Source organism: Misgurnus anguillicaudatus, chromosome 20 (assembly GCF_027580225.2).
Source record: "Misgurnus anguillicaudatus chromosome 20, ASM2758022v2, whole genome shotgun sequence".
Classification (NCBI taxonomy): domain Eukaryota; kingdom Metazoa; phylum Chordata; class Actinopteri; order Cypriniformes; family Cobitidae; genus Misgurnus; species Misgurnus anguillicaudatus.
The window spans coordinates 29868391-29893084 of NC_073356.2; the positions used below are offsets into that span (position 1 = coordinate 29868391).

At 36.7% G+C, this 24694-nt stretch overlaps 2 protein-coding genes across 3 annotated transcripts; both read left to right on the plus strand.

Moving 5' to 3' along the window:
• Positions 1–3994: 3994 nt before the first annotated feature.
• On the plus strand, positions 3995–9671 carry ing4 (inhibitor of growth family, member 4). Its single transcript, XM_055220365.2, has 8 exons — positions 3995–4134; positions 4550–4621; positions 4725–4891; positions 6756–6870; positions 6982–7096; positions 7419–7563; positions 7679–7740; positions 7839–9671. The coding sequence occupies exons 1-8, from the start codon at positions 4098–4100 to the stop codon at positions 7876–7878; spliced, it is 753 nt and encodes a 250-aa protein (XP_055076340.1). The 5' UTR covers positions 3995–4097; the 3' UTR covers positions 7879–9671.
• Positions 9672–11880: 2209 nt separating this feature from the next.
• Positions 11881–24345, plus strand: iffo1a (intermediate filament family orphan 1a). 2 transcript variants are annotated; one of them, XM_055220451.2, is made up of 9 exons: positions 11881–13274; positions 17335–17395; positions 17474–17569; positions 18622–18762; positions 18878–19065; positions 19175–19292; positions 22053–22145; positions 22714–22844; positions 22924–24345. In XM_055220451.2, the coding sequence occupies exons 1-9, from the start codon at positions 12265–12267 to the stop codon at positions 23024–23026; spliced, it is 1941 nt and encodes a 646-aa protein (XP_055076426.2). In that variant the 5' UTR covers positions 11881–12264; the 3' UTR covers positions 23027–24345. The 2 variants fall into 2 exon arrangements, with proteins under 2 accessions (XP_055076426.2, XP_055076425.2); XM_055220450.2 differs by having other exon boundaries at positions 11889–13274; positions 18875–19065.
• The last annotated feature ends 349 nt before the right edge of the window (positions 24346–24694 follow it).

Consider the following 24694-nt stretch of genomic DNA (forward strand, 5'->3'; position numbering starts at 1 on the left):
CTCCCTCGCGCATTCAAATGCGTCTGTCTGTCTGTGCATACATAATTTGCCACTAAAGCCTGCACATAATAAAAAACATCTCTTATTTTTATCACATTTGGTTTTTTTTTTACTGTTTCTGATGATATTTAAAAATTATTTTATGTTGTATTACATTAAACATTACCTACACCTTACCTTAAGATGAATATCTTTATTGTTTTTCCCTCATATTTATGCTTAAATGTAAACAATCTACAATGCAAAAAAATCTTAAAACTTACAAAATGTAGTTTGGTCTAGTTTTTTTTTTTTTTTATAAAAATCATAAACAAAATAAATGTTAAAAAGCAACTCTACATGAGATAATTACATTTTTAGAGAACACTTTAGATTTGTATAATTACATTTAAAGTTGTATTAAAATATATTTTTTAAATTAGATGCCGTAATGGTCCCATCCACCATTAGCACATACTTTTATGTTGTATGTGCTAGTTACATAACAACTGCATAACATATATTGTTAATTGCACAACTATAAATAGCACTGAAGATGTACTAACCTCCTAATGTGTTAGACACATGATGATGTGCAAAATTGCTCCCAACGATCCCCATTGCAAGCTGCATATGGCAAATCTGATTTCTTCTCTCTACATTTGCAGTGTGAGTACATCAGCTCTATGTTCCACCGACAGATCTCTAATTCAGACAGAGAGCTCTCCTCTGGCCCAGCTTTATTGCCAACAATCAATAACTCCATGTTAGACAAAAGTAATTTAGCAGTGTTTCATTCACTTTAATTTTATTTATTTTTTTGTTTATATGACCTCTACTAGATCATTGATCATGCACGTATGGCCAGCCGCATAGGATTTTCTTTCATAGGAGTATTATAGCTCCATCATCCAGATTCCTTCAAGCATAAAGGTCAGATAACACAAATAAAAGTTTTAAATATATTAGGTACCTTAATTGAGTCATTGGAACTTAGAAAACCTTTGACTTGAGTAAAAAAAGTGTCAATTTGCCAGTTCCAGAGGGACAAAACACATGATTCAGAACATAATATGTATTTCTTGTAAACAATGTCTTATGTCCCCTGATAGTCTCCAGCAGTAATAACGATAAAACCAAGTCACTTAAATAATGTGATGGCATGCAACCCGTAATGAGTGCCATGGGCATTGTGATTACTATGTCTGGGAAATAGTTCTTGTGTTCTTTCTTAATATGCCCAAGGGAGCACAAATGCTTATTAGCATTGCCACAGTAATTTCTTCTTGAGGGAGACCACTGACAGCACTCCCCAAACAGGGAGCACGGCCTTAATACTCCATATGATACGTAGGCGTTAGTCAGGCTAAATTATACCAGTCACAGCTAGAGCTCCGTTTGAGCTGTTTAAACAGCACCAACGTTCAGCCTGGTTTCAATAAACACTTGAGTCAAAGAGTAAAATGCAAATGGCATTTAAAATGCATGCAGGTGATCATCTCGCAAGATCTTAATATACTGCTATTTAAGAAAACATGATTCAGCAGCACAGCTGATTCACAGTGGCGTGACTACCAAACTATGTCACCTTCAATGCGAGTACAACGGGGCCAGGTTTTTAATAAGGAGGAAGCCTGTTCAGACATGCGTCTCATCTGGGTAAGCAGCAGAAAATGATGTTCTTTTGGCTGTCCTGTGGTGTGAAGCATTGTGCCAGCTTTATCTTATGAGATTGTCCTTTCCATTCTGCACAAAATTCTGTCACATCTTAACTGTTGTATTGTTGTCTGGCTGTCGGCTCCACTTCAGTAATGTGTTGATTGGTAAAAGAGATTGGCAACAGACTGGCACTCCCTGAGGTTCAATCTCCAGGTCTTTTTGCTAAATATTAAAGACTATAGACTGATGCCCTCTTCTGATGAGAAGAGCAAACTGCACATTGGGTAAAACTGTGATGCTACATTATTGGGGGGGGGGTCTTGGACAGGGCTTATCCTAGTCCCAGACTAAAGTGCATGTTTTAGCTACCCTAGTTTAAAAACACTTATCTTAACATATATCAGTGACATTGTTTTGTCTTGACATTCTTAATTTAATTACTTTTAACTTAAATTTTATTCCTCTATACAATCTTATTGTAGTCTGTGCTGAGAGTTGTTGTAAGCATTTCAGTACTGTGTATAGATACGTGACCATAAAACTTTTTTTAAATTGTGGATAAATTGTGGTGTTCTTTGCTTCTTTTTCGTGGTTTTTACTTTTATCAAAATACGTCAAAAATACCATATATTATCACAATACCATGTACTATTTTGTAAGAGTTGAGAATATTCCATAATCTTAAAGGTGCAGTGTGTAAATTTTAGTGGCATCTAGTGGTGAGGTTACAAATTTCCACCAACGTTTCCGTCCACCGTTTACCGATATGCATAGAGAAGCTATGGTAGCCGCCACCAGACAAACATGTCATTTTCGGAGACAACTTGGTAAAAAAAAGTTTGTCTGTTAAGGGCTTCTGTAGAAACATGGTGGCACAAAATGGCAAATTCCATGTAAGGGGACCCTCGGTGTATGTAGATAAAAACGTCTCATTCTAAGGTAATAAAAACATAACAGTTCATTATGAAAGGTCATTATGAAAATATAGTTGTGCATTTTATATTGCATTTCTGTCAAAAGATCCTTATAAAAGTTACACACTGCACCTTTAAAGGTGCCATAGAAATAAAAAAATGCATTTACCTAGATGAATAAAAAGAATACTAATGTAATGACATTTCGTGAGCCTCAAACACGTTTGTTTCCTCATTCTTATGTAAACTTCGTGCATGCAAAAGATTGCTGGAAAACAGGCCAATCTCAACATAGCAGTAGCTACATTTACATGAACACCTTTTGCCTCCATCGGAATGAAATCATTCTGATTGATAAATCCTATCATAGCGTTTACATGAACACTTATAATGCATCAGCAAAAACACCCATTTCACGTGTGCCTAAAAAGCGTGTTTTACCTCACAAGGTGCTAACACACGCGTTGTGGATCAGAGTATAAATCATGGACTGATCGGACAACGCTGTCTCATATTACTTTACAGGGGATTGGAAGGAGATTATGAACATTTTAAGATTGACAAAATAGTCACTTCATGTGACTCCCTTCAACAAAACAAACGTCACAACTTGTCTTTGTTCTTTGCATCACAAGTCGTGACTTCTACATCATTGCACTTGTGCACATGCTCTCCAGTCCAGTAGGTGGCAGAAATGCACCTTTAAGTGGGTTAAAGATCTGATCAAGTGTATATATGTTCATTTGGCGGATTACGTAAGGAATAATTGACAACGGGGCGTTGAATTATTAGAAAAATAATGCACACCCTCAGAACGTTCATCAGCCAATCAGATTCAAGCATTCAACGGACCCGTAGTATAAAAAAGATATTAATCACCCCTCTAAAGCCGATTAGATTTTTAGTAGGCTTGGCTCTTTTTATTACTTTTTATTACTGATTGAGGTGTTTACATAGAGCATTTTTATTTGGATTGAGCCTCACATTAGTAAACATGTTGGGGCATAGATCTCGACTGTTACATCACAGTCAGTAGCTGTCTGGCAATTGTAATTGGTTTAAATGTTCAATCCGAATAAAAATGTTCACATTGTGATGATCTGGCATGAGCCGCAGAGGGCGCATAACAGAGCCAATCAGAGCAGAGATCATCATTATTATTCAAACAAGGCCAAAAATAAACCATTTTATTCAGAGGACAAATCCTAGGGTTGTTAATGGACATGTAAAATGTTTCTGGATATCTTTGCACTTAATAAAGTTATATACCTTCTATGTAAATATCAAAGAACAATTTAACATATTATGTCAATGCATTTTCTGGCACCTTTAAAACTGTTTTTAATAAATAAATAAATAAATAAATAATACCATATTCTGAACAGCTGGTGAACATCTAAAGACCTTTATTCTGTTTCAACATACTTTCAAAGCACACAGACGACATAAAAGTGGTCAAAACCAAAACAGACACCCCATCAACGACCCCCCTCCCATTAAGGACTTCCGGTGAGACCGGAAGAACCTTTGTTTGTGTTTGTCAAGATGGCGGCTGGAATGTACCTAGAACACTATCTGGACAGTAAGAATGTCGTCGTTTTTACATGAATGGGACTAAATAGCTATCTCTCGCACATGTATTATTCTGCATGTTTGCTAGTGTCATATACACATACAATTTACAACGACTTAATAGACGAACGATCGTTTTACAAAACGAATAGTTACTGAGGCTAAAAGGCTAACGTTAACTGTAGATAAACAAAGTGATGAGATGGTGTTTTGTCGTTTTGACTAGGGGATGTGGTAGCGATTAAAATGTAATATTTACATGTAACATGCAAAAAAAGACATGGGAGGTTTAAGGCGGATTGTGAAGTATTACCTGCAGTGGTTTAGCACAATAAGCTAGCGTTTACATGCGTATCGACAGCAATATGATCGTATTCATTACGACGTTAAAATGTAAATGTGTTTACATCTTTTGATCTTTTCAGGCATCGAAAATCTTCCATTTGAACTGCAGAGGAACTTCCAGCTGATGCGAGATCTGGACCAAAGGACAGAGGGTGTGTCCATAACGCTGAACCAATGCATTATTTCAATTCCATCACTTGCTAATAATGCAAATTATTAAAACAAAATGTTGTTGTTTTTGCATTCTTTCTCTAGATCTAAAAGGGCAGATTGATTCTCTGGCTCGTGAATACACGGCTAATGCTCGAACACTGTCCTCTGAACAAAAGCTGTCATTGTTAAGACAGATCCAGCAGTCTTATGGGAAGTGTAAAGAGTTTGGAGATGACAAGGTTCAGCTTGCGATGCAAACTTATGAGATGGTGGGTCTGAATTTGTATTCACTCACTTATAACAACTCTGTCTGTGAAATCCACGTTAAAGTTTTATAATCTAATAATGAGAATAGGAGCACCAATGTTTGATTTCACTCACTGATTTTTATAGGGATGCACCGATATGGAAATTTTGGCCGATAACCGATAACTCTTTATATTTGGGGGCAGATAACATATATATATATATAGGCCAATAAATATTCATATTAATTTCACAATGAAAAACTCCCAGACCGCGGACATCTTGTCTTTGCGCTAGACTAGCATACTCTTCTTAAGCCCGCAACATGTGTCATCTTCATGCTATGTCATAGAAAGCACCAATCAAAACTCCACATGGCCAGCAATGAGCAAGTGAATTGCTTCAACAAACCAAAATAATCCATCATTTATCGGCTTTCATTTATCGGCCTAATTTTGCTATCAGACCAATAACCGATAATATTAAAAATAAACAGTTATCAGCCGATAACGATATGTCGACCGATATATCGTGCATCCCTAGATTTTTACATTGATTTCAGATTAAAGATAATAACAATTGAAGAGTTTCGTTGCAAAACGAGATAATCACCGTTTTTTAAATTGTTCAGAAATCGCGTTTTTTGGTTGTGCATTCCAATTAACTGCAGTTGGGTTGTTTTGATTTAAACCTTCATAACTTAAAAAATACAGCTAAGTAGCACCATAAAACAAAATAATAACATGATAACATAATATTAAACATGTTTTGACAAAAATGTTAAAAAATGGATTTATGTCGTTTTGCAACGAAACTCTTCAATTATATTTTAAAGAACATTCTTCACAACATATAGGATGATTTTATGTAGAAAACAGTAAATCACAAATAAATTACTTTAGCTGGGTTTCACAGACTGGATTACGTATCATTTTAAAATGTATATAGAAAACTGAGGTGAGATTTGGACCAAAGGACAGAGGATATGTGACATCATGGCACCATTGTCACAAAGGTCTATTTCCAAACCATTCAGTGTGGTTTGGAGAAGCTTTTACCCCGTTTTTGCCCTACAGTTCAGATAAATATTGACGCCAGTTGCTTTAAAACTTTGAATAATTGATCATTTCTTTTATCAGGGTTCCTACGGGTCCTTCAAATCCTTGAACGTTTGTGAATTTGGGGGGTGGGGGAATAAAAGGCCCTGGGAAGTTTTTGAAAATATACATACATTGATACAGGTCATTGAAAGTGTTTGAATCTATTTTATGCAAGACGTTTTCTGGGGAAATAAATCCATATTATTCCCTGTGTAGTGTAGGATAATATCATTAAAATTCTAGACTTTTAAGCACACGTGCTAAACTGTTCGCTTTAAACGCTTATATCTTCTGTATGTGAATGTTGATTCATACCAAAATGCTTTTTTGCATAGTTGTGTTTGACACATGAAAACGTCTCTGGTTGCGTATGTAACTGTTGTTCCCTGAGAAGGGAACGAGATGCTGCGTCTACCTTGCCATACTTCCTGCATCCTTGTAACGCCGTCTTTGGCAATATTTCAGATAGCGATATACTTTCTGGCTCTTGTGTCACCCTGTCTTTGCTGTTAAGCCTCACCATTGGTTGAATTTGATATACACATTCAGACGCATTTACCCCTGGAGGCGTCCTCAAAGTGTCACAGCAGTGTGGCAGTGCAAGTTCCCTCCAAAGGGACCTGTAACAATTTATCTTAAAAGGTAACACGGTGTAACCTTGCTCTCACTTGAAATGTCTCCCCACATTTAGTCCTTGAATTTGAGGGTATTGAACCTGGAAAGTCCTTGAAAGGTCCTTGAATTTGAAGTTAACTAAGGTGTGGGAACACTGTTTTATGCATTACAGGTGGATAAGCATATCCGGAGGTTGGATACAGACCTGGCTCGTTTTGAAGCTGACCTCAAAGAGAAACAGATAGAGAGCACCGATTACGACTCGACCTCCAGCAAAGGCAACAAGAGTGAGTGTTATGCTTTGAATAGGGTATCATAGCGATCCGTGCTGTTTTGGTACACACACATCTTTTTGATAACCTGTGTGATTTTGATTATTTGTTTCCTGTTGTCTGAAGGTGACCATCGTGGACCCAAGAAGAAGGACGTTGCTCGCCCCAAGACAAAGATCAAGACCTCTGATGATGACTGCAGTTCAAAGAGTGGACAGAAGAAAGTCAAACTCACACAAGGGTAAGAATCTCATGCACACAATGTTTTAATTTCTCTTTAATGCCTTCACATAAAAATAGTAAACACCACTGATAATTCACATCTTCACTATTCCAGACTAAGTTACGTCTTTATATTGTTCATTGTTTAAATAGGGATGTTAGCAGTTAGGCCTAGTCAAACTCCATTTTGTACTATTTCCCTTTTCTCTCCCCAGAATATCCTGACGCCTTTGTACTGTTTCGACTAAGAAAAGCATATATAAATATATACAATATAATAAAATGCCAAAGTCAGAGGTGATAATTGGAATTCCTGTTTACTGGTTCCTTTCACTTTCCAGCACCGAGTTTACCGCTCCATCTGTGAACTTTGGGAACGTGCATCCCTCAGATGTGTTGGACATGCCGGTGGACCCCAACGAACCCACCTATTGCCTCTGTCACCAGGTCTCATACGGGGAGATGATTGGCTGTGACAATACAGACGTAAGTGCTTATAATAAACTTGAATCCAAGCCTGTAATGTAATTGAGCTGCTTTTGTTGTCCAGTTTAAATGATACCTTGCACAGAGATTAACGGAAATGTATGTATCTCTTTAGTGCTCTATTGAGTGGTTCCACTTTGCCTGTGTGGGACTGACCACCAAGCCCAGGGGGAAATGGTTAGTAGCAATGTGATGTTGGTTTTGTAGTCAATATATGTGTATATTCCACAATGTGAATCCATTTAGTTAATTTTATTTGTTTTTTCCTTTACCAGGTACTGCCCAAGATGTTCACAAGAGCGAAAGAAAAAATGAACACCTGCAAAAAAAGATTTCACAGAGGGGGAGTTAGAGGGAGATGCAAGCAAGCTGTTTCAAGGCCCTCCATAGACACTAATATAGATCTAAACTCTTGTTAAATAATATTTCAGGTTCAATACAAGTTAAGCTTAATAACAACATTTATGGCATAATATGGAGTACCACTAAAACTATTTACATTCATTCCATGTTTATTTACGAGTTATGGTTACAGAGAAGCACTTAAAGGAAGTGAATAGGCCAGTACATAAAAGTGAAAATACACTAAATACAGCCACGGGATGTAAATTTGGGTGCATGTGTGTTTAAATGATTTCAGTTTGATAAAGTTGTTTACCAGCCTTTGGTGTATCCAATATTACTTTATCTGTGGTGCATTTTTATGGCAAAATCACACTGAAAGTGTTTTTCTATAACCTCTTTTTTATAAATAAGGGATGACTTTAAATCATTTTTGTAGTACAATATGCCACAGATGTTGTCGATTGATGTATTCTTGTATTAATCCTTGTAATATTCCTTTATTTTGGTGCTTGTCCTCTTTTGTTCCATCTTCACAACCCCTATCAAAAAAAGAAAAGAAGGGGTGATAGGTGAAAATGAAGGAGGGGTAGTTATAACAGTAGCTTAATTTATGTGTTCAGTAATGAAGATTTTGTATTGTTTTTTGTTTTAGTCCTGCATTTTTATATACTTATATTTTCATTGTTTATGTGAGGTGTCTGTTAAAACTCATTTTAAATATTGTGAGTCAACAAACTCAGCAGTCAAGTCTATCAGGGAGCATATCAGGATTTCTTCATGCTTACATACAGTTTTTCATAACGGTTGTATTATTTGTCATCGATATCTCTCTCGGATGATTTCTAAGCTAGGCAAAGGCTCTAGTGATCTTTACAAGATATCAACCCATCCCTTGCTTTTTTTATCATTTCAGTATTTATAAAGAGCACGAGTCAATGTGCCTCACCAGACGGTTTTAATTTGACAAACCAGCATTAACAGAAAATGGGTGCTTCTGTGGGTATTGTTGATGTAAAACTACTTTAACTTGACTTACTCGTACACAGAGAAGTACTGTAGACCATACAAAACCACTTCTGTTTACATGTTCGCAGAGCTTACATAAAACGGTGCACTTGAAAAGGTTCAGGTTTTTCCACAACGGTTCAATGCAGACATTTTTGGTGCTTTTCGTCATACACTACTTGGATTGTTCTTAACCGGTCGCATTTCAGACGGCTCTGATAGACTGTTGTAAAGCATTAACATTGCATTAGCATTAGATATTATATATTAGATCAACATGATCGATTCAAAATCTGGTCATTTTGAGCTCTATTGTAACCTATAAATAACATTTTGTATAGCTGTATATTAGCTAGGGGTGATTCTTTGCGACTGGATTTTGGTGCTTATGAACATAGTGTGTTTGAAACCTACAGTAACACTTAATATCATTGTATTAATTGTGTCACAAATGTTAATATCATCCTGTATTTAAATTTGGTTGTTTTAAATAAAACAGTGGCAAGTTATGTTAAGTCAATGCTATTTGAAATTGTTTCAAAACTTGGTGCTACATGCTTCTTACCAATTAGTTTTAAATGATGATGATGATATTGTCTTGATTTATGATGAAGCTAAGGTTTGTGACATGTGACTCTTGCTTTTGTCATGTTACTTTGTGATTTGATGGTTCCAGATATTCTAGAGTACTGTACTAATGTCAGATATTGGGTCCGGTGTCTTCCATTCTCAATAAACAAAAACATCTAAAATCCTAATTTTAGGCAGTGTCTTTTTTGTGTTTAAAGTTGCTGTCAAATAAGCATGTTTATGATTTTAAATGTATGGTAGCCTGTGCAACAACCACGGGCAATGTAAAGTGCAGCTGTGTTTAATATCAACTTTATGTTGTTACTGCATTGCAGTTGTCAGACATGCCGCTAGGTGCAGTCTGTCACCTATAAGAGGTCCACTTTAAACTGTGCTGCAGTGTGACAAGCACACACCCTCCTTGTGCTGTACTGATGCTCTTAAAATATCATAGACATGTCAATTATTTCTTTAAGTAGATAATTATAGGCAACAATTAAACATTAACATATTAAGAAATAAAAAAGGTATGCAAATGGCACTCAAGGGAATTGCATGTATGATGTACACTATAACTATTCTAGCATCATTGCATTTTCTAGTGCATTGTCAAACCGTATCACCTTAGAGCATTTAAGTGTGGCTATTTGTATCCACTATTATTATCAAAAATTACATGGTATTATTGAATGCATTAAGAATGCATAACTCTGCGTGCATGCCACAAACGGTACAGCTGATATTTATTTTTAAATATGCCAACTTGCATAAGTGCAAAAGTGTCTATGTATGAAGCAAAATATGCTACATGTGCTGTAATTTATAATAGATTCTAGATAGTTAAATAGAGGAACATTTTACAGACACTAAAAAGGATTTAGTGTGGATGGATAGATGGATGGATGGGTAGATAATATATTTAGTCATTATGTGTCTTTTAAATAGTCATCCTAACAATAAGTCCACTACAGTAGTAAGGCCTTTATTAACCCAATAATGGAGCTGACAGTGCACCTGCCGAAGGCTGTAATCATGTCTTCATTAATTATCTCCACTCTTGTAATTTCAGCTCACTTACATGTTATTATGTGTATCAAGCTGTGATGTGCAGCTAGTGAGTCACTGTTTCTAAACAACATATTTCCTTTTATAGAGCCTATCGAGGACATTTTTTTCATTTTGTGTAGAGAGCTAAACTTGTGGAGCACTTATAGATTTAAAATAAATATACAGTTGTCACAATGATGATGGCTGATGAACAATAAAAGTCTGTTTATTTTTTATTTGCGACATTATATTCAAGATGCATAATGAAGGTGAGTTGGCAATGCTATGAAGTCTTTTGTTTATGGATTTACTGCATCGTTTTTTCTTTATTTACATGTAGATTCATGTTTTATGCCAAAATTTCAAATCAGCATCAAATAATAATCTTATATCCTATATAAATCATTCCTTTCTTATTTCCTGTACCAGCACTTCTACAAAAAAGATTCCTTAAAGGGGTCATATTATGAATTTTTTAAAGATGTAAAATAAATATTTGGTGTACCCAGAGTGTGTATGTGAAGTTTTAGCTCAAAATACTCCACAGATAATTAATTATAGCATGATTAAATTGCCACTTTGTAGGCCTGAGCAAAAGTGTGCAGTTTTTGGGTGTATCATTTAAAATGCAAATGAGCGGATGAAGTGCAAACACTGACCACAAAGATGGTTGTTTTTTGTTATTTAAACTCAATTGTGCTGTCAATTATTTTTTTTCTTTCTCTTTCTCACTGCACTAAATGACAGTTCTGTGGTTGGAAAGTGCAGATAAAGGGGGTGTTATTATTGTAATTAGCATTGCTACCAACCTCACAAAACAGACGAAATCTGAATGACCTTATTTTTCACATGCTTACAAAAAATGGCTTACCCAAATAAAGTTACTGGGTTGATCTTTTTCACATATTCTAGGTTGATAGAAGCACTGGGGACCCAATTAAAGCAATTAAACATGGAAAAAGATTTTCACGCTATGACCCCTTTAAAGGTTTTTGTCAGGCTGTATGGTTCCATAAATAACATCCACAGAAACTAGGTTCTTTGTAGTAGGAAAGGGAAAGGGTTCTACACACTATTTAAAGTTTAAAAAATTTGTTTTCTATGACATCACTACAAAGTAAAATTTTTAGCATCTGTAAATATATTTCTGACCTTGTCTGTGAACGTGACGTTTTTAGATATCGCGAGCTCTCAGCTCCAAAAGCTCGTGCGCTGTTGCTACTTGCGTCCACACTGCCACATTCGCTACCGTAAATCTCTGGAAAACATACGCACGTAATTACGATTTAGAGTCTAAATTTTGAAGAAAAAAAATTATTTTACTATTCATCAGGTTAAGTATTCTACGTTACAGTACGTAGTAAATATATCACACAATTTGACAACGTTGTAAAGCTACAGTGGTACGATGTGAGGCGCGTTTATTACACGTGCATCGGTATGAGAGAGCCGCAGTTGCTCCTTTCATGTTTATTTCTGCTCTGGATCTCTGATGCTCCGCTAGCTCTCAAGACGAGATTAATCCTCTCTAAGAAAATAAGAGACACATCTGTTAAGGTACTGTCAAAACAAATGGCGTGCAAAAGCGCGTACGGCATCCTTTATATTGAATTATAGACAGTCATGGTTATTTAAAAGAGATTTGATCGGTTTCATTCATTTAGTTCTCCAGACAAGTGTTCAGTTTGCCAACTTCAGCATCGGGTTTTAAAGCTCTCGGTTAAATCAGTGTTCATGCCGGATTTTGAGCATTTCAGATTTTCTTACTCAAGAATGAATCCTGTATTGGGGGAGAACGCGTATTCGTACCAACAGAACCAGATGACGGGCTTATCAGACTCCTCGCCGTCGGGACATTGGACGGATGCGGCGTATGGCGCAGCTGACCCGGGCCTTTTCTCTGCTGAGAACATGGGTGGCATCGGGCAGGATGGGTTTGACCTGGGTGCTTTACCTTCATCGGGAGCACCGTATGCGCACCTGGGGAGTTATCTTTATCGGATGTCTCCACCTCCTCCTGCCGCCACGGCCCTGCGTAACGACCTGGGGTCCAACATAAGCGTCCTCAAGACCCTGAACTTGCGATTCCGATGCTTTTTAGCCAAAGTGCACGAACTAGAACGCAGGAATAAAGTACTGGAGAAGCAACTGCAACTAGCTTTGGATGACAGTAGCAACAGTGGGGAGTGCGCGCAAAACAACAAACCTTTAACTAGAGATGTTGGGGTTCAAACTTCAAACGTTGTTGGATTAATGCCTGTAAAGCCAGACCTGATCCCCATTCACAACGCAAACGACACTACATATCTGTCAGGAGGTTTGCTGTCCCCTGTCTTCAATAACTCTATTCTTGAGTCCAATAACAAATCGATAGAAAACCTAAATCCTTCCAGTTTTACGGACTCCAATTCCAATCTTACCCCAAATCTCCCCACCAGCCCGTCATCACCCGTTGGTCCATTACAGAAAAACATCAGCAATGTTAACGGGAAATATGTCAGCACTGGAGTCAGCTGTGCCACCAACCCTCCACATCGATTTCACCCCGGGTCGATCTGGTCTTATAATAACATCCAGAGGTTCGGTACCGGGCGCGAGTCGCGCCTCACGGTTCCGGGTGTGTCATCATGGGTGCCTCCTCCAGACGGAGTGGGTGTACAGATCGACACCATCACCCCAGAGATTCGGGCCCTGTACAATGTGCTTGCCAAAGTCAAGAGAGAGAGAGACGAATACAAGCGAAGGTGAGTATTTGTAACCCCATAAATGTAAAACAAGCTTGTAAGTCTTCACACTGCACTCTTTATTGTGGGCACAGTTTATGTATTTCAAGGATTTTTTTTGTCGTGAGTAGATAGGCTGTAGTTAACTATTAAAGGCGGGGTCCATGATTTTTGAAAAACACTTTGGAAAAGGGGAGTCAGGCAGACTACCAAAACACACTTCTAGCCAATCAGCAGTAGGGGGCGTGTCTACTAACCAACATCGTTGCCTGGGTTGCATATGTGTGGGGCGGGGCTATCAATTGAAGGTTCAGATTCTTTTTGGGTAGGGGCGTGTTTGTTTAGGTGATTTCAAATGTCAACATTGGATTTCAGAGATCATAACATCATATCATATTTAATATAACATTTCTATTGCAATGATACAAAATAAGTAATATAGGCCTATGTGACCCAGCCTGTGAAAACCCAGCTAATATATTTTTTGTGATTCACGGATAGAATAATGTAAAGAACATATTGTGAAAGAATAACCTTGATATCTTTAATATTGACTAAGGCCATGTCAAGAGTGAAATCAAACTTTAAAGGGGACATATAAAAATGTGCCTTTTTTCATGTTTAAGTGCTATGATTGGGTCCGCAGTGCTTCTATCAACCTAAATAATGTGTAAAAGAACAAACAAGTAACTTAGTTTTGGTAAACTATTCTCTGCAAGCATGTGAAAAAAAGTTCATTGAAATCTGGCTCCCCTTGTGATGTCAGAAGGGGATAATACCGCCCCTTAATCTGCATTCTTGTGAAATGTCCCCTTTAATGTTAATCCTATTGTGTTGGGACACATACTGTTTTACGAAAAACTACCTTGGTAGATACATTTTTAATCAGTTTTTATTTAGTTCTTTGCAGGCTTTTTTTAACAAAGCATCCCAAAATTCACATATGAGATCTCTTTAATATTGAAGATTTCAATATGAGCATTAAATTTGCCCAAATCAAAATTATTTTACTTGCACATCCACATTACAGCTCTATATGCTTAATCTATTTTAACATGAGTTAATCCTAATGTATTTTCTTATTTGGAGAAACATCTAAGACTTTGTTGATACTTACAGTAAATGAAACACAACTAAAAACTACATCAAATTACCTAAAGAGCAACATCTGAGGAATATAACCTTATTCTGGGATGATATCTTACACATAGTGCATATAGTCATAAGTTGCACGTGTATATTTGTAGCAATAGCCAACAATACATTGCATGGGTCAAAATTATTGTTTTTATGCTATGTAAAGATCATGTTCCATGAAGATATTTTGTAAATATCCTATTGTAAATATATAAAAAATGTATAATATGTGTTGCTAAGGACTTAATTCAGACAACTTTAAAGGCAATTATTTTTTTTGCATCCCCAGAGTTCATATTTTAAAAACAGTTGTATCTCGGCCAAATATTGTCTTATCCTAAAAACCATACATCAATGAAAAGCGTTTTTATTGCTTTCACATTATGTATAAATTTAAAACAAATGTACCCTTATGACTGGTTTTATGGTGCAAGGTCACTTGTGTGAGGTGAGTTTATGCAATAAAAAAAAATTCAGGTAGCTGTAACAGGTCCTTTCTAAAGCCTCTTGACCTCATAGTGGTCTGATAATCTAAAAATATTAGTCTAAAATCAAAAAATGAAAATAATCCATGATGATCTATAAAAAAGTAATGGTCAAAATGGGTGTTAAAGGCGGAGTTCACGATGTTTGAAAAACGCTTTGGAAAAGGGAGTCGGGCCGATTACCAAAACACACTTGTAGCCAATCAGCTGTAAAGGGCGTGTCTACTAACCATCATCCTTGCCTGGGTTGCGTATGTGTGGGGCGGGTCTATCAAAAGAAGGTCCAGATTCTATACGCACAACCGGCACAGCGTCATAGAATGTCTCTGAACAGGTTCACGCCCACTTTTGGGGGAAATCACACTAGACGTTCCAATGACTTCCATTCAAAATAGCGGAACAAAGCAACCGTCGTACACAGCCGGCAGGCGTAAATAAATTATGAAATCACTCAGATTAAACATGTTGAGTAATTATCTGTCCACCCTGCCTGCCATAGAGCGCGAAAGATAAATTAACATATTTAATTTGGTCAATATAAAAACATGTCTCTTTCATTCTCCCAGCATCAAATTTGTGTAACAACGCTCCCTATTGGCCAGAGGTGTCTTCTTACCCGGACATTTCCTCGTACCTCATCGAGTCAACAGGGAAGCAATATTTAAAATGAAATGAAAATTATTTGAATTTTGATAGTTGCTGTACCTCAATTAGTGGTGCATTAGCGTTAGTTACCAAGGCAAAGGGTTCCATTTTTAACTCTTTCCCCGCCATTGACGAGTTATCTTGTCAATTAAGAGAAAACATTTGCATAAAAAAGTGTTCCTGATGAGGTTTTATGTTAATCTGTAATACTGCGATTATCCACTAAATGGCGCATTACCCAATTTATGAAAAACTGAAGCCAAAATGTTATTTACTAGTTGTAAACTCTGTGTATGTTTTGATAATCATTCTGAATCTGATCTCTAACAAAATTCCTTAACAAAAAATCAATAATTTCAGCTTTTAGCTAAAAAATTTTATTTTTAAAGAAAAATAACCCAATTTAAGAGTTTATAAGCAGAGAAAAAATATAGATAGGGTGAAACGTTTTTTTTTTTCCCGTTTTGTTTGTTTGTTTGTTTATTGTTTGTTTAAGAGCAGAGAGGGTCTGTTCTTTCATTTGATATATTAATATTTTTTTAGAAGAAAAATTTTCCTGGAAGGCATTTTATGAAACTTTTGTGAAAATCACAAAAACTGCTGGCTAGCAACTTTTAAAAAAATATCTGGCGGGGAAGGAACTTACTGATTGCAAAAATGTATGTAAATTTAATAAAATGAAATTATTTGTGATTATTTTATGCTTCTGTTTTATAAGTTCATAATTAAAATATTTCTTAATTTTTACCCGCTGAAGTCTTTCTGGGTTATAAGAACACATATGAATCACAGGTGTAGAGTATCCCCAAAAAGTTATCTTGTCAACTATGTTATATAGGCTAAATTAATATTAATAGTTATTGGTATTTGAGGCAGTCTGAAATAAAAATAGTTTTATTATTAGTGTACTATTAGAAATTAGTTTACTGTGCAATGCATTTTGATTAATAATATCAATCCAGTAAGACTCTGCTTTATATAGATCCTCTCTCTCTCTCTCTTTCTCTCTCTTTCTCTCTCTCTCTCTCTCTCTCTCTCTCTCTCTCTCATTCCAACTTCAGCCACCTCCCCTCTGCGCCTCAGCATCTGCAATGCAGTACTGTGCTGTGTGCTGCTACTGCCAGTACTGCCACAAGAGAATAATTCACATTCCCTCTCTTATCATCTTATTCTGCCTCTCCAGGCCCCCAGCAGTTACCTGAAGCTACTGAATCTAAACTCAAACCTCTTATGTCAGCAGTCAGGTGTATTGCACACAAGCATGAGTGTGTTACATCACAATTGCTTTTTACGTCTTACAGTAGCGGTCTGTGCTACAGCAGGATTCTGCTGATTCGGCTGTCTGTGAATTCTGTGATGCGTTAAGAAGGTTATGTGAATGTTATTATGTTATATGTGGACACTTAAATAATCACACCTGCAGTGATACTGCAGTAATGGACTAAAATGGAAATAGGGTATATGTGAACTTTCCTGCATTCTTTATATGAACAATGTGGTGACTCATTACATAACAGTGTCTGTATAACCCAAACTGTTAGGTCATATGACAGATGGTATTTATAGCTGTGATTCACTGACTGTACTCTTAGCTGGTGGTAGTACTCTTATGACCAGAAATTGAATTGTAATGCCTGACTCTGTTATGTTGAATTGAATGTTTAGAACAAGAATACCAGCAATAGGCATCCTATAGGCAAAGGAACAAAACAGTAAATGACTTTTTGGGAGCTGTAGGTTCCAGGTGATGCCACACAATGATTTAGGGCACATATGATGCTGTTGAATGGTTTTCTAACTAAACTTTATAATAGGTGGGAAGAGGAATACACAATGAGGATGGATCTACAGGAAAAAGTTGCTGATCTTGAGGAGGTAAAACTTTCAAATGTTTTCTGCTTTGTCTGCGCTCTCTTCATCTAGTGACAAACGTAACGTGTGTATGTTTTGCAGGACCTTCAGGAAAGCGAGGTGTGTCAGGATGAGCTTGCATTGAGGGTTAAGCAGCTTAAAGCAGATCTTGTACTTTTCAAAGGTTTAATGAGCAATGTGAGTTTGTGTTAAAAAACCTTCCAGTATGAATCATTCTTAAAGGATTAAAGGAAATCCAGATAATTTCCTCACCACCACGCCATCCAAAATGTTGACGTCCCTCCTTGTTCAGTCGAGAAGAAACTATGTTCCCTAAGGAAAACATTCCAGATTTTTCTCATTTTAATGGACCTTAATGGACCCCAACACTTAACAGTTTAAATGAAGTTTAAAATTGCAGTTTCAAAGGACTCTAAACGATCTCAAATGAGGCATAAGGGTCTAATCTAGTGAAACGATTGACATTTTTGGCAATAAAAATAAAAAATATGCGTTTTAAACGACAACAACTTGTCTTTCTCCGGTCCTTTGATGCCCCAGCGTGACCTTACATAATACGTCATCACGTCAAGAGGTCACGGATGACGTATGCGAAACTAAGCCCCAGTGTTTACAAGTGTAGGGAAAGACATTGTTGTATGTCGAATTATACTAATTAATGTCTTTGTGTCAGTTTATTGTTTAAATTGGTCCGCAAATGTGCGTTTCATATATGTAACACGTGACCTTTCGACGTCATTACTCAGTTACGTGAGGTCGCGCTGGCTCGTCACACAGCCCGAGAAAGACGAGAAGTTGTGGTTTAAAATTGCGTATTTTTATTTTCTCTTGCCAAAAATGACAATCGTTTCGCTAGATAAGACCCTTATGCCTCCCTCGTTTGGGATAATTTTGAGTTCTTTGAAGCTGCGTTGAAATTGCAATTCTAAACTGCATTAAAACTGCTGTGTTGGGGTCCATTAAAGTCGGTTAAAATTAGACAAATCCTTGAATGTTTTCCTCAAAAAACATAATTTCTTCTCCACTGAACAAAGAAAGACATCAACATTTTGGATGACATGGTGGTGAGTAAATTATCTGGATTTTTTTTTTTTAAGAAAATTGACTAATCCTTTAAACATTGTAGATGGGTATTAAAAAATGAATAGCGCTGAGACCACCCAACTGTCACAGATGTCTTTCTGTTTTTCTTGCTTATTTGCTTTCATTTCGCTATCATGTCCATCTAGAATCACTCAGATTTGGACAGTAAGATTCAAGAGAAGGCCATGAAAGTGGACATGGACATCTGTCGGAGGATTGACATCACAGCCCGCCTGTGTGACGTAGCCCAGCAGAGGAATTGTGAAGACATGATTCAAATCTTCCAGGTTTGTTTATATAAAAAGTCACTCATCAAAGACCCTTTTGTGGTTGTTTTATGTGCTTCAGTGTCAAAACTCACTTGTTTTTTAATATTTCTATATTTATGTTGTGTAACAGCAGGTGGCCACACCTCCCTCAACATTGACTCGCCGTCCTCGTAAACCCACTCCACCTACAATCAGGGGCAACGAGAGTGATGATCCAATAAGCATCTCAGAAAGTGAGGAGAGTGTGAATAAGGAGGCGGAGCTGTGTTGCTCATCTGCCAATCAAATCAATGAGGAAATGCAGAGGATGCTCAACCAACTGTATGTAACAAAACTGATATGCATTTATTTATAAAATCCCTTAGAAAATAACACATTGGTGGCATAATTGTTCACTTTTGGGAATGGGTGTTTTTTATGTATGCCATAGGCGTGAGTCTGAGTTTGAAGATGACTGTGACAGTCTTGCATGGGAAGAGACTGAGGAAACACTGTTACTCTGGGAAGATTTTCCAGGATACACCTTCAATGTTGAGACTCAAGGAGAGGTACATCTTTTTTTTATTGCTTCTGCATTGTCGTTAACTCACAAAATATGTGTTTTCCATTCCTGTCACTAAAGCCCTATTCACACCGCAGGAACCTTTTCATAGTTGAAAAGTTGAAAGTTTTGAACTGAAAAAGATTTGGGACCGCTTTTTGCGTAATAAATTAGCTCCTATTTCAGACTAGGGTCTAACCAGCCCAAAAGGGACTATCCCAAATAGTTTAGTCTTGAACAACTTTATTGTTATGTTTGGGTCAAGTCCTTCTCGTTCACTTGTTAGCTATATTTTAGTAATGCTCATACTGTCTTTATGTTGTGAGAATTTACATTCACTATAAGCAAAACATTATCAATCTGGCAGCATTTCGCATGTATTTGCGGGTGTGCATTATATGGACAAAAGCCTATTGTTTGGGAAACTGTGACAGATTGTTGTCAGGATGCTCATTGATCTACCCATCGCTGCATAAATACAGCAACCATTTGTGCAGATCTCAGATCGGCTATCTGTATGATGAAACGAGTACTTCGACTCGGCGCAGTAACACCCTGCCTCTCCCATTATGAGAGTGAGAAGGGGAGCGGACTTTTCAGGCGAGTCGAAGTACTCCCAAAAGTGCTATTACGCCATAAAATATAGTTCCTCTTTTAAATCCGCTTAGAAAAGCCTTACGTTTTATTTTGTACCACCAAACTTGCTCGTATAATTACTCGTCTTAAATAGGAAAAACGTTGATGTGTTTGGTCACTTCTAACTTTATCTCTAAATGGTACAATTGAATGAATGGGGCTAAGCTAAATGCTATCGAAGCGTCGCAGCGCGCTCCAGCGCTTACGTGCACGCACACAGATGATAGAGGGATGTATCAACAATTCTTAGTTAAGGTAATAACATATTTTAATATTGAAAATGAGTAGACTATTCCTTTAAACTAGTTAATAAGAGAGAGAAAGTTTGGGACGAGTAATTAAGAGCAATAAGACATGAAAACGATCTTCCTCGCGCAGACTGACAGATCTGAAGCATGCACAGACGCGTGACCACGTGCCCCCGATATATAGGCCAGTGGTTCTCAAACTTTTTCGGCGTGCGGCCCCCTTGTGTATTGTGTCCCCCATTTGTGCCCTTCGTGGCCCCCCAAGGAAAATTTATGACATAAAACATTGTAATTTGAATTAACCAAAATTTATTAAAATATGCCATGTAGTACTGTTGGTTACTAGACTTATTTTTCTGAGGTTTAATTACACAGGATTCATGATAACTTAAAGGAATAGTCTACTCATTTTCAATATTAAAATGTTATTACCTTAACTAAGAATTGTTGTTACATCCCTCTATCATCTGTGTGCGTGCACGTAAGCGCTGGAGCGCGCTGCGACGCTTCGATAGCATTTAGCTTAGCCCCATTCATTCAATGCTACCATTTAGAGATAAAGTTAGAAGTGACCAAACACATCAACGTTTTTCCTATTTAAGACGAGTAGTTATACGAGCAAGTTTGGTGGTACAAAATAAAACGTAGCGCTTTTCTAAGCGGATTTAAAAGAGGAACTATATTTTATGGCGTAATAGCACTTTTGGGAGTACTTCGACTCGCCTGAAAAGTCCGCTCCCCTTCTCACTCTCATAATGGGAGAGGGAAGGTGTTACTGCGCCGAGTCGAAGTACTCCCAAAAGTGCTATTACGCCATAAAATATAGTTCCTCTTTTAAATCCGCTTAGAAAAGCGCTACGTTTTATTTTGTACCACCAAACTTGCTCGTATAACTACTCGTCTTAAATAGGAAAAAAGTTGATGTGTTTGGTCACTTCTAACTTTATCTCTAAATGGTATCATTGAATGAATGGGGCTAAGCTAAATGCTATCGAAGCATCGCAGCGCGCTCCAGCGCTTACGTGCACGCACACAGAGTATAGAGGGATGTATCAACAATTCTTAGTTAAGGTAATAACATATTTTAATATTGAAAATGAGTAGACTATTCCTTTAATGCATTTTTTAAATGTCATAAAACTGGGGCCCTTTTGGCACCATCTCATGGTACCCGGTTTGAGAACCACTTATATAGACTACACAGAATTACAGTTTTAAAAATATCTGTTTGTGAATGTTTGGTTAACTGTTGGGAAAAAATATCTGATGTGTAACATTATATTAGATTCTTGCATTACAGTAAATCTTTAAGATGTCTGTCTCAATGTCAATAAAACAATAAAAGAAAGAAAAAAAGTTGAACATTTATTTTTCCAAGTATTGTTTTTGACTTTGTGTTTGCCAAATTTATTAGGTTTACCAGTGATTTTAAATTATGGATACTGTGATTTTGCTTTTGAACCCTCATAAATCTTAAAATATCTATACTTAAATAAATAACTCATTTTTGAAAATTTCCTCAGTCAGACTTATTTTGCCAGGACAGGTCACATTTAGTTCTTGGGTAATTGCCCCTATTTTTCATTTATATAAATTTGTACCGGAACCAAGCGGAGTGAAAGCGGCATAAGTATAGAAACACATAGAAATGTGTATTGTGATATCAAAAATAATTATATAAAATATTTGCAAATTCAGCAAATATTTTAAAATCCATCAATTAAAATTAGGAATGAATTTGAAAATCTCAGTGTTTTTCACAATAAATTTGCTAATAAATGTAATAAATAAATATGCAATAAACGGCTGAACGAATGTATAGTCTTTTAAAACAAATCATCCTCAAAGATAACAGTTTTTCCTGTTTGTTTATTTATACTCAGCAAGACGAATCCATAGAGAAGGTGATAAAGGACACAGAGTCCCTTTTTAAGTCCCGCGAGAAGGAATATCAAGAAACCATTGACCAAATTGAGGTAAAGAGCCACTTCTGTGTGTGTTTGTGCCAAAACAAATTGTGAGTACCAAGGACATTACAGCATTTTAGAAAGCAGGGCCAAAAACAAAGAGGTTTATTTTGATATACAGCTAAGCTTTAAATGGAAGAAATTGCATATTTTCTGATTAAGAAAGTAGTTGCTTTGCTATGAAATGATCCAAGTATTCTTATACAAGTCTGGGAATTCAAGTAATTAAGTAATGTTAGATTTTCCTCAGCTTAAATTGTACAAACTTCCATGGGAAAATGTTTATTTTGTATTTTTTTTAATTTAATAAATAGTTTTATTGACTTAAACACCAGTGGCCGTTTGCATAAACATAGCCTAGAAGTTAAGTCCTGGTCTTAAGAACTAGTTTGACCAATTAGAAATTAGTTAGGGCTTATCAGTCTTACTTGTTGGTTATGATCAGTTTTAAAAGAGATTTATGCAAGTCTTAGAGATTTATGCAACGAGCCACAGACTATACATAAAGTAAACTGTTTTTAACTTGTTGCTTTAGGTAAACTTCCTTAACTTGTCTGTTTCATGTTTGTTTCTTTAGTTGGAGCTGGCAACGGCCAAGTCCGATATGAACAGGCATTTGCACGAGTATATGGAGATGTGCAGCATGAAAAGAGGCCTGGATGTACAGATGGAGACGTGCAGGCGATTAATCACTCAAAGTGGAGACAGGTACAAAAACACACACGCTAAGTGCACTGCTCAAAGCATGACGTACTATCAAACTCATTACATCTCCATCCCTTTACAGAAAATCTCCTATTCCTGCTCCGGTTGTTGTGGAAGAGGGAGAGAATGCAGAGAAGGAAAGAAAGAAAACTCCTACTGCAAATCCCGACAACACTGAACCATAATGACATGCAGCCAAAATGTCCTGCTGTCCTGGACCAAACATGTCTTAAGAGCTAATTTTTGTCATTCTGGTATCGCCATATGGGTGCTGGAGAAATACGTCTGCAAAAATGTAATGTTACCTTCTGAAAGGCAAGTCATCTTGTTTGGTCTCACTAGCGCCCTCTATTGGAATACACAAATAATATACTTTCAAAAAGGATTCATAATGTGCCGTTTTTACATTCTGACCAAAACATAAGAGCTGAGCACATTTCTAACATTCAGATAATGTCGTTTTATTAACACTTTACTCTTTTGCAGACTTTAACTGCAAGGTTTTTAACCTTGGATATTAAAAGTAGCTGAATAAGCACTTAGAAGTTTAAGCATCCGTTACCGATAATGCCATCTGTGCTAACTGATGTTTAAGTATTCATAGTCATCATGTACCCGAGAACAGAATTATTTTGGGTTCAGCACTATTTAACGCTTTAGCGAGGAACGAACAGTGAGGTGTGCACGGGTCTGTTGTTTATTTATATATTTATTTATTTAGCTATTTAATCCGTGTTGTGTATATAAAAACCAAATGACTTTGGATTGGCTTTTATTGTTATAGTGTTTAAAGTTGTCGGCCTCTGTTTGTGTGCCCCTATGAATACATTATGTTGCATTAGTCATGTGCATTAACGTAAGTGAATGTCATTAGATTCACTTTGTGAAGGCCGGGATCGCATAAACGGTAGACAGCAGTCATTGGTAATGTGCATGTGGCTCCAAACAGTAAGGTCAGTGTAAATAAACGGCCAAAACACAATGGTTGGTTATGGTTAGGCCAAAAAAAAAAATGTTGACAGTACATGAGAAGTACCTAAAGGTTCACAGCAGTATAGACTTTTGAGTTAGGAACAGAAAACTGGATTTAGTTTTAAAACACTGCTAACATAAATTAATGGAAGGTAACCGTAAGTCAGTTTGCTTATAATGGGCTATGAATGTTTTGGCAAAAACTGATTTGTGTCATTTGTGACTTGTGTATTTGGTTTATTTTTGTTATTGATAATAATACACAGCTGTAAATATATCTGTTTAGGTGCCTGAGAGATTTCAAAAGTGTAATTTCAATGTTTTGTGACGGACTTTAAAAGTCTCTAGAATTGATACTTGAATACCGTTTCTGAAGAGTTTAAAAGCTCACATCTGTTCTTGAACGTCATGAATTATTAACATTGAATGTATGTCTGCTTTAAACTCTTAGATTGCATTAACAATAGCAAATAATACCGGTATGTTTGTACTTATAGATGTAAAACAAAAATGAAAGAGCTTCTGTTAATAACTCCGTTCAGTAACTTACAGTTGTCACGTTCCTAGTCTGTTCTCCTGTCTGTTTCTCTTCATAATTTCTCTCCATCCGGACTACATTTCATCCTCTATGTCTGTAATAACCATTACCTGCCAACAATCTTGATAATCATCTCCATATAAGCTCACCCAAAGTATCCACTCCAGAGTTCCCCACAAATTTTGGGGGGCTATCTTAGGGCTGTCACGGTTAAGATATTTGGCTGACGGTTAATAGTTTAATAAATTATGACGTTTAATTGCCTGTTTTAGGACTTTGCCAATTATGACGATTAATTGTCTGTTTTATTGCTTTGGCATTTAATTCTCATACATTTTTTGCT

What these genes read in the sequence shown, in the direction of transcription:
- ing4 (XM_055220365.2), top strand. Translation starts at nt 4,098, where the DNA reads ATGGCGGCTGGAATGTACCTAGAACACTATCTGGACA. An exon ending in CTCCAGCAAAGGCAACAAGA is followed by an intron (nt 6,871 to 6,981) that starts GTGAGTGTTATG and finishes TGTTGTCTGAAG; the next exon opens with GTGACCATCGTGGACCCAAG. An exon ending in ACCAAGCCCAGGGGGAAATG is followed by an intron (nt 7,741 to 7,838) that starts GTTAGTAGCAAT and finishes TTCCTTTACCAG; the next exon opens with GTACTGCCCAAGATGTTCAC.
- iffo1a (XM_055220450.2), top strand. Translation starts at nt 12,265, where the DNA reads ATGCCGGATTTTGAGCATTTCAGATTTTCTTACTCAAGAATGAATCCT. An exon ending in CAGAGGATGCTCAACCAACT is followed by an intron (nt 19,066 to 19,174) that starts GTATGTAACAAA and finishes TGTATGCCATAG; the next exon opens with GCGTGAGTCTGAGTTTGAAG. An exon ending in ATCACTCAAAGTGGAGACAG is followed by an intron (nt 22,845 to 22,923) that starts GTACAAAAACAC and finishes ATCCCTTTACAG; the next exon opens with AAAATCTCCTATTCCTGCTC.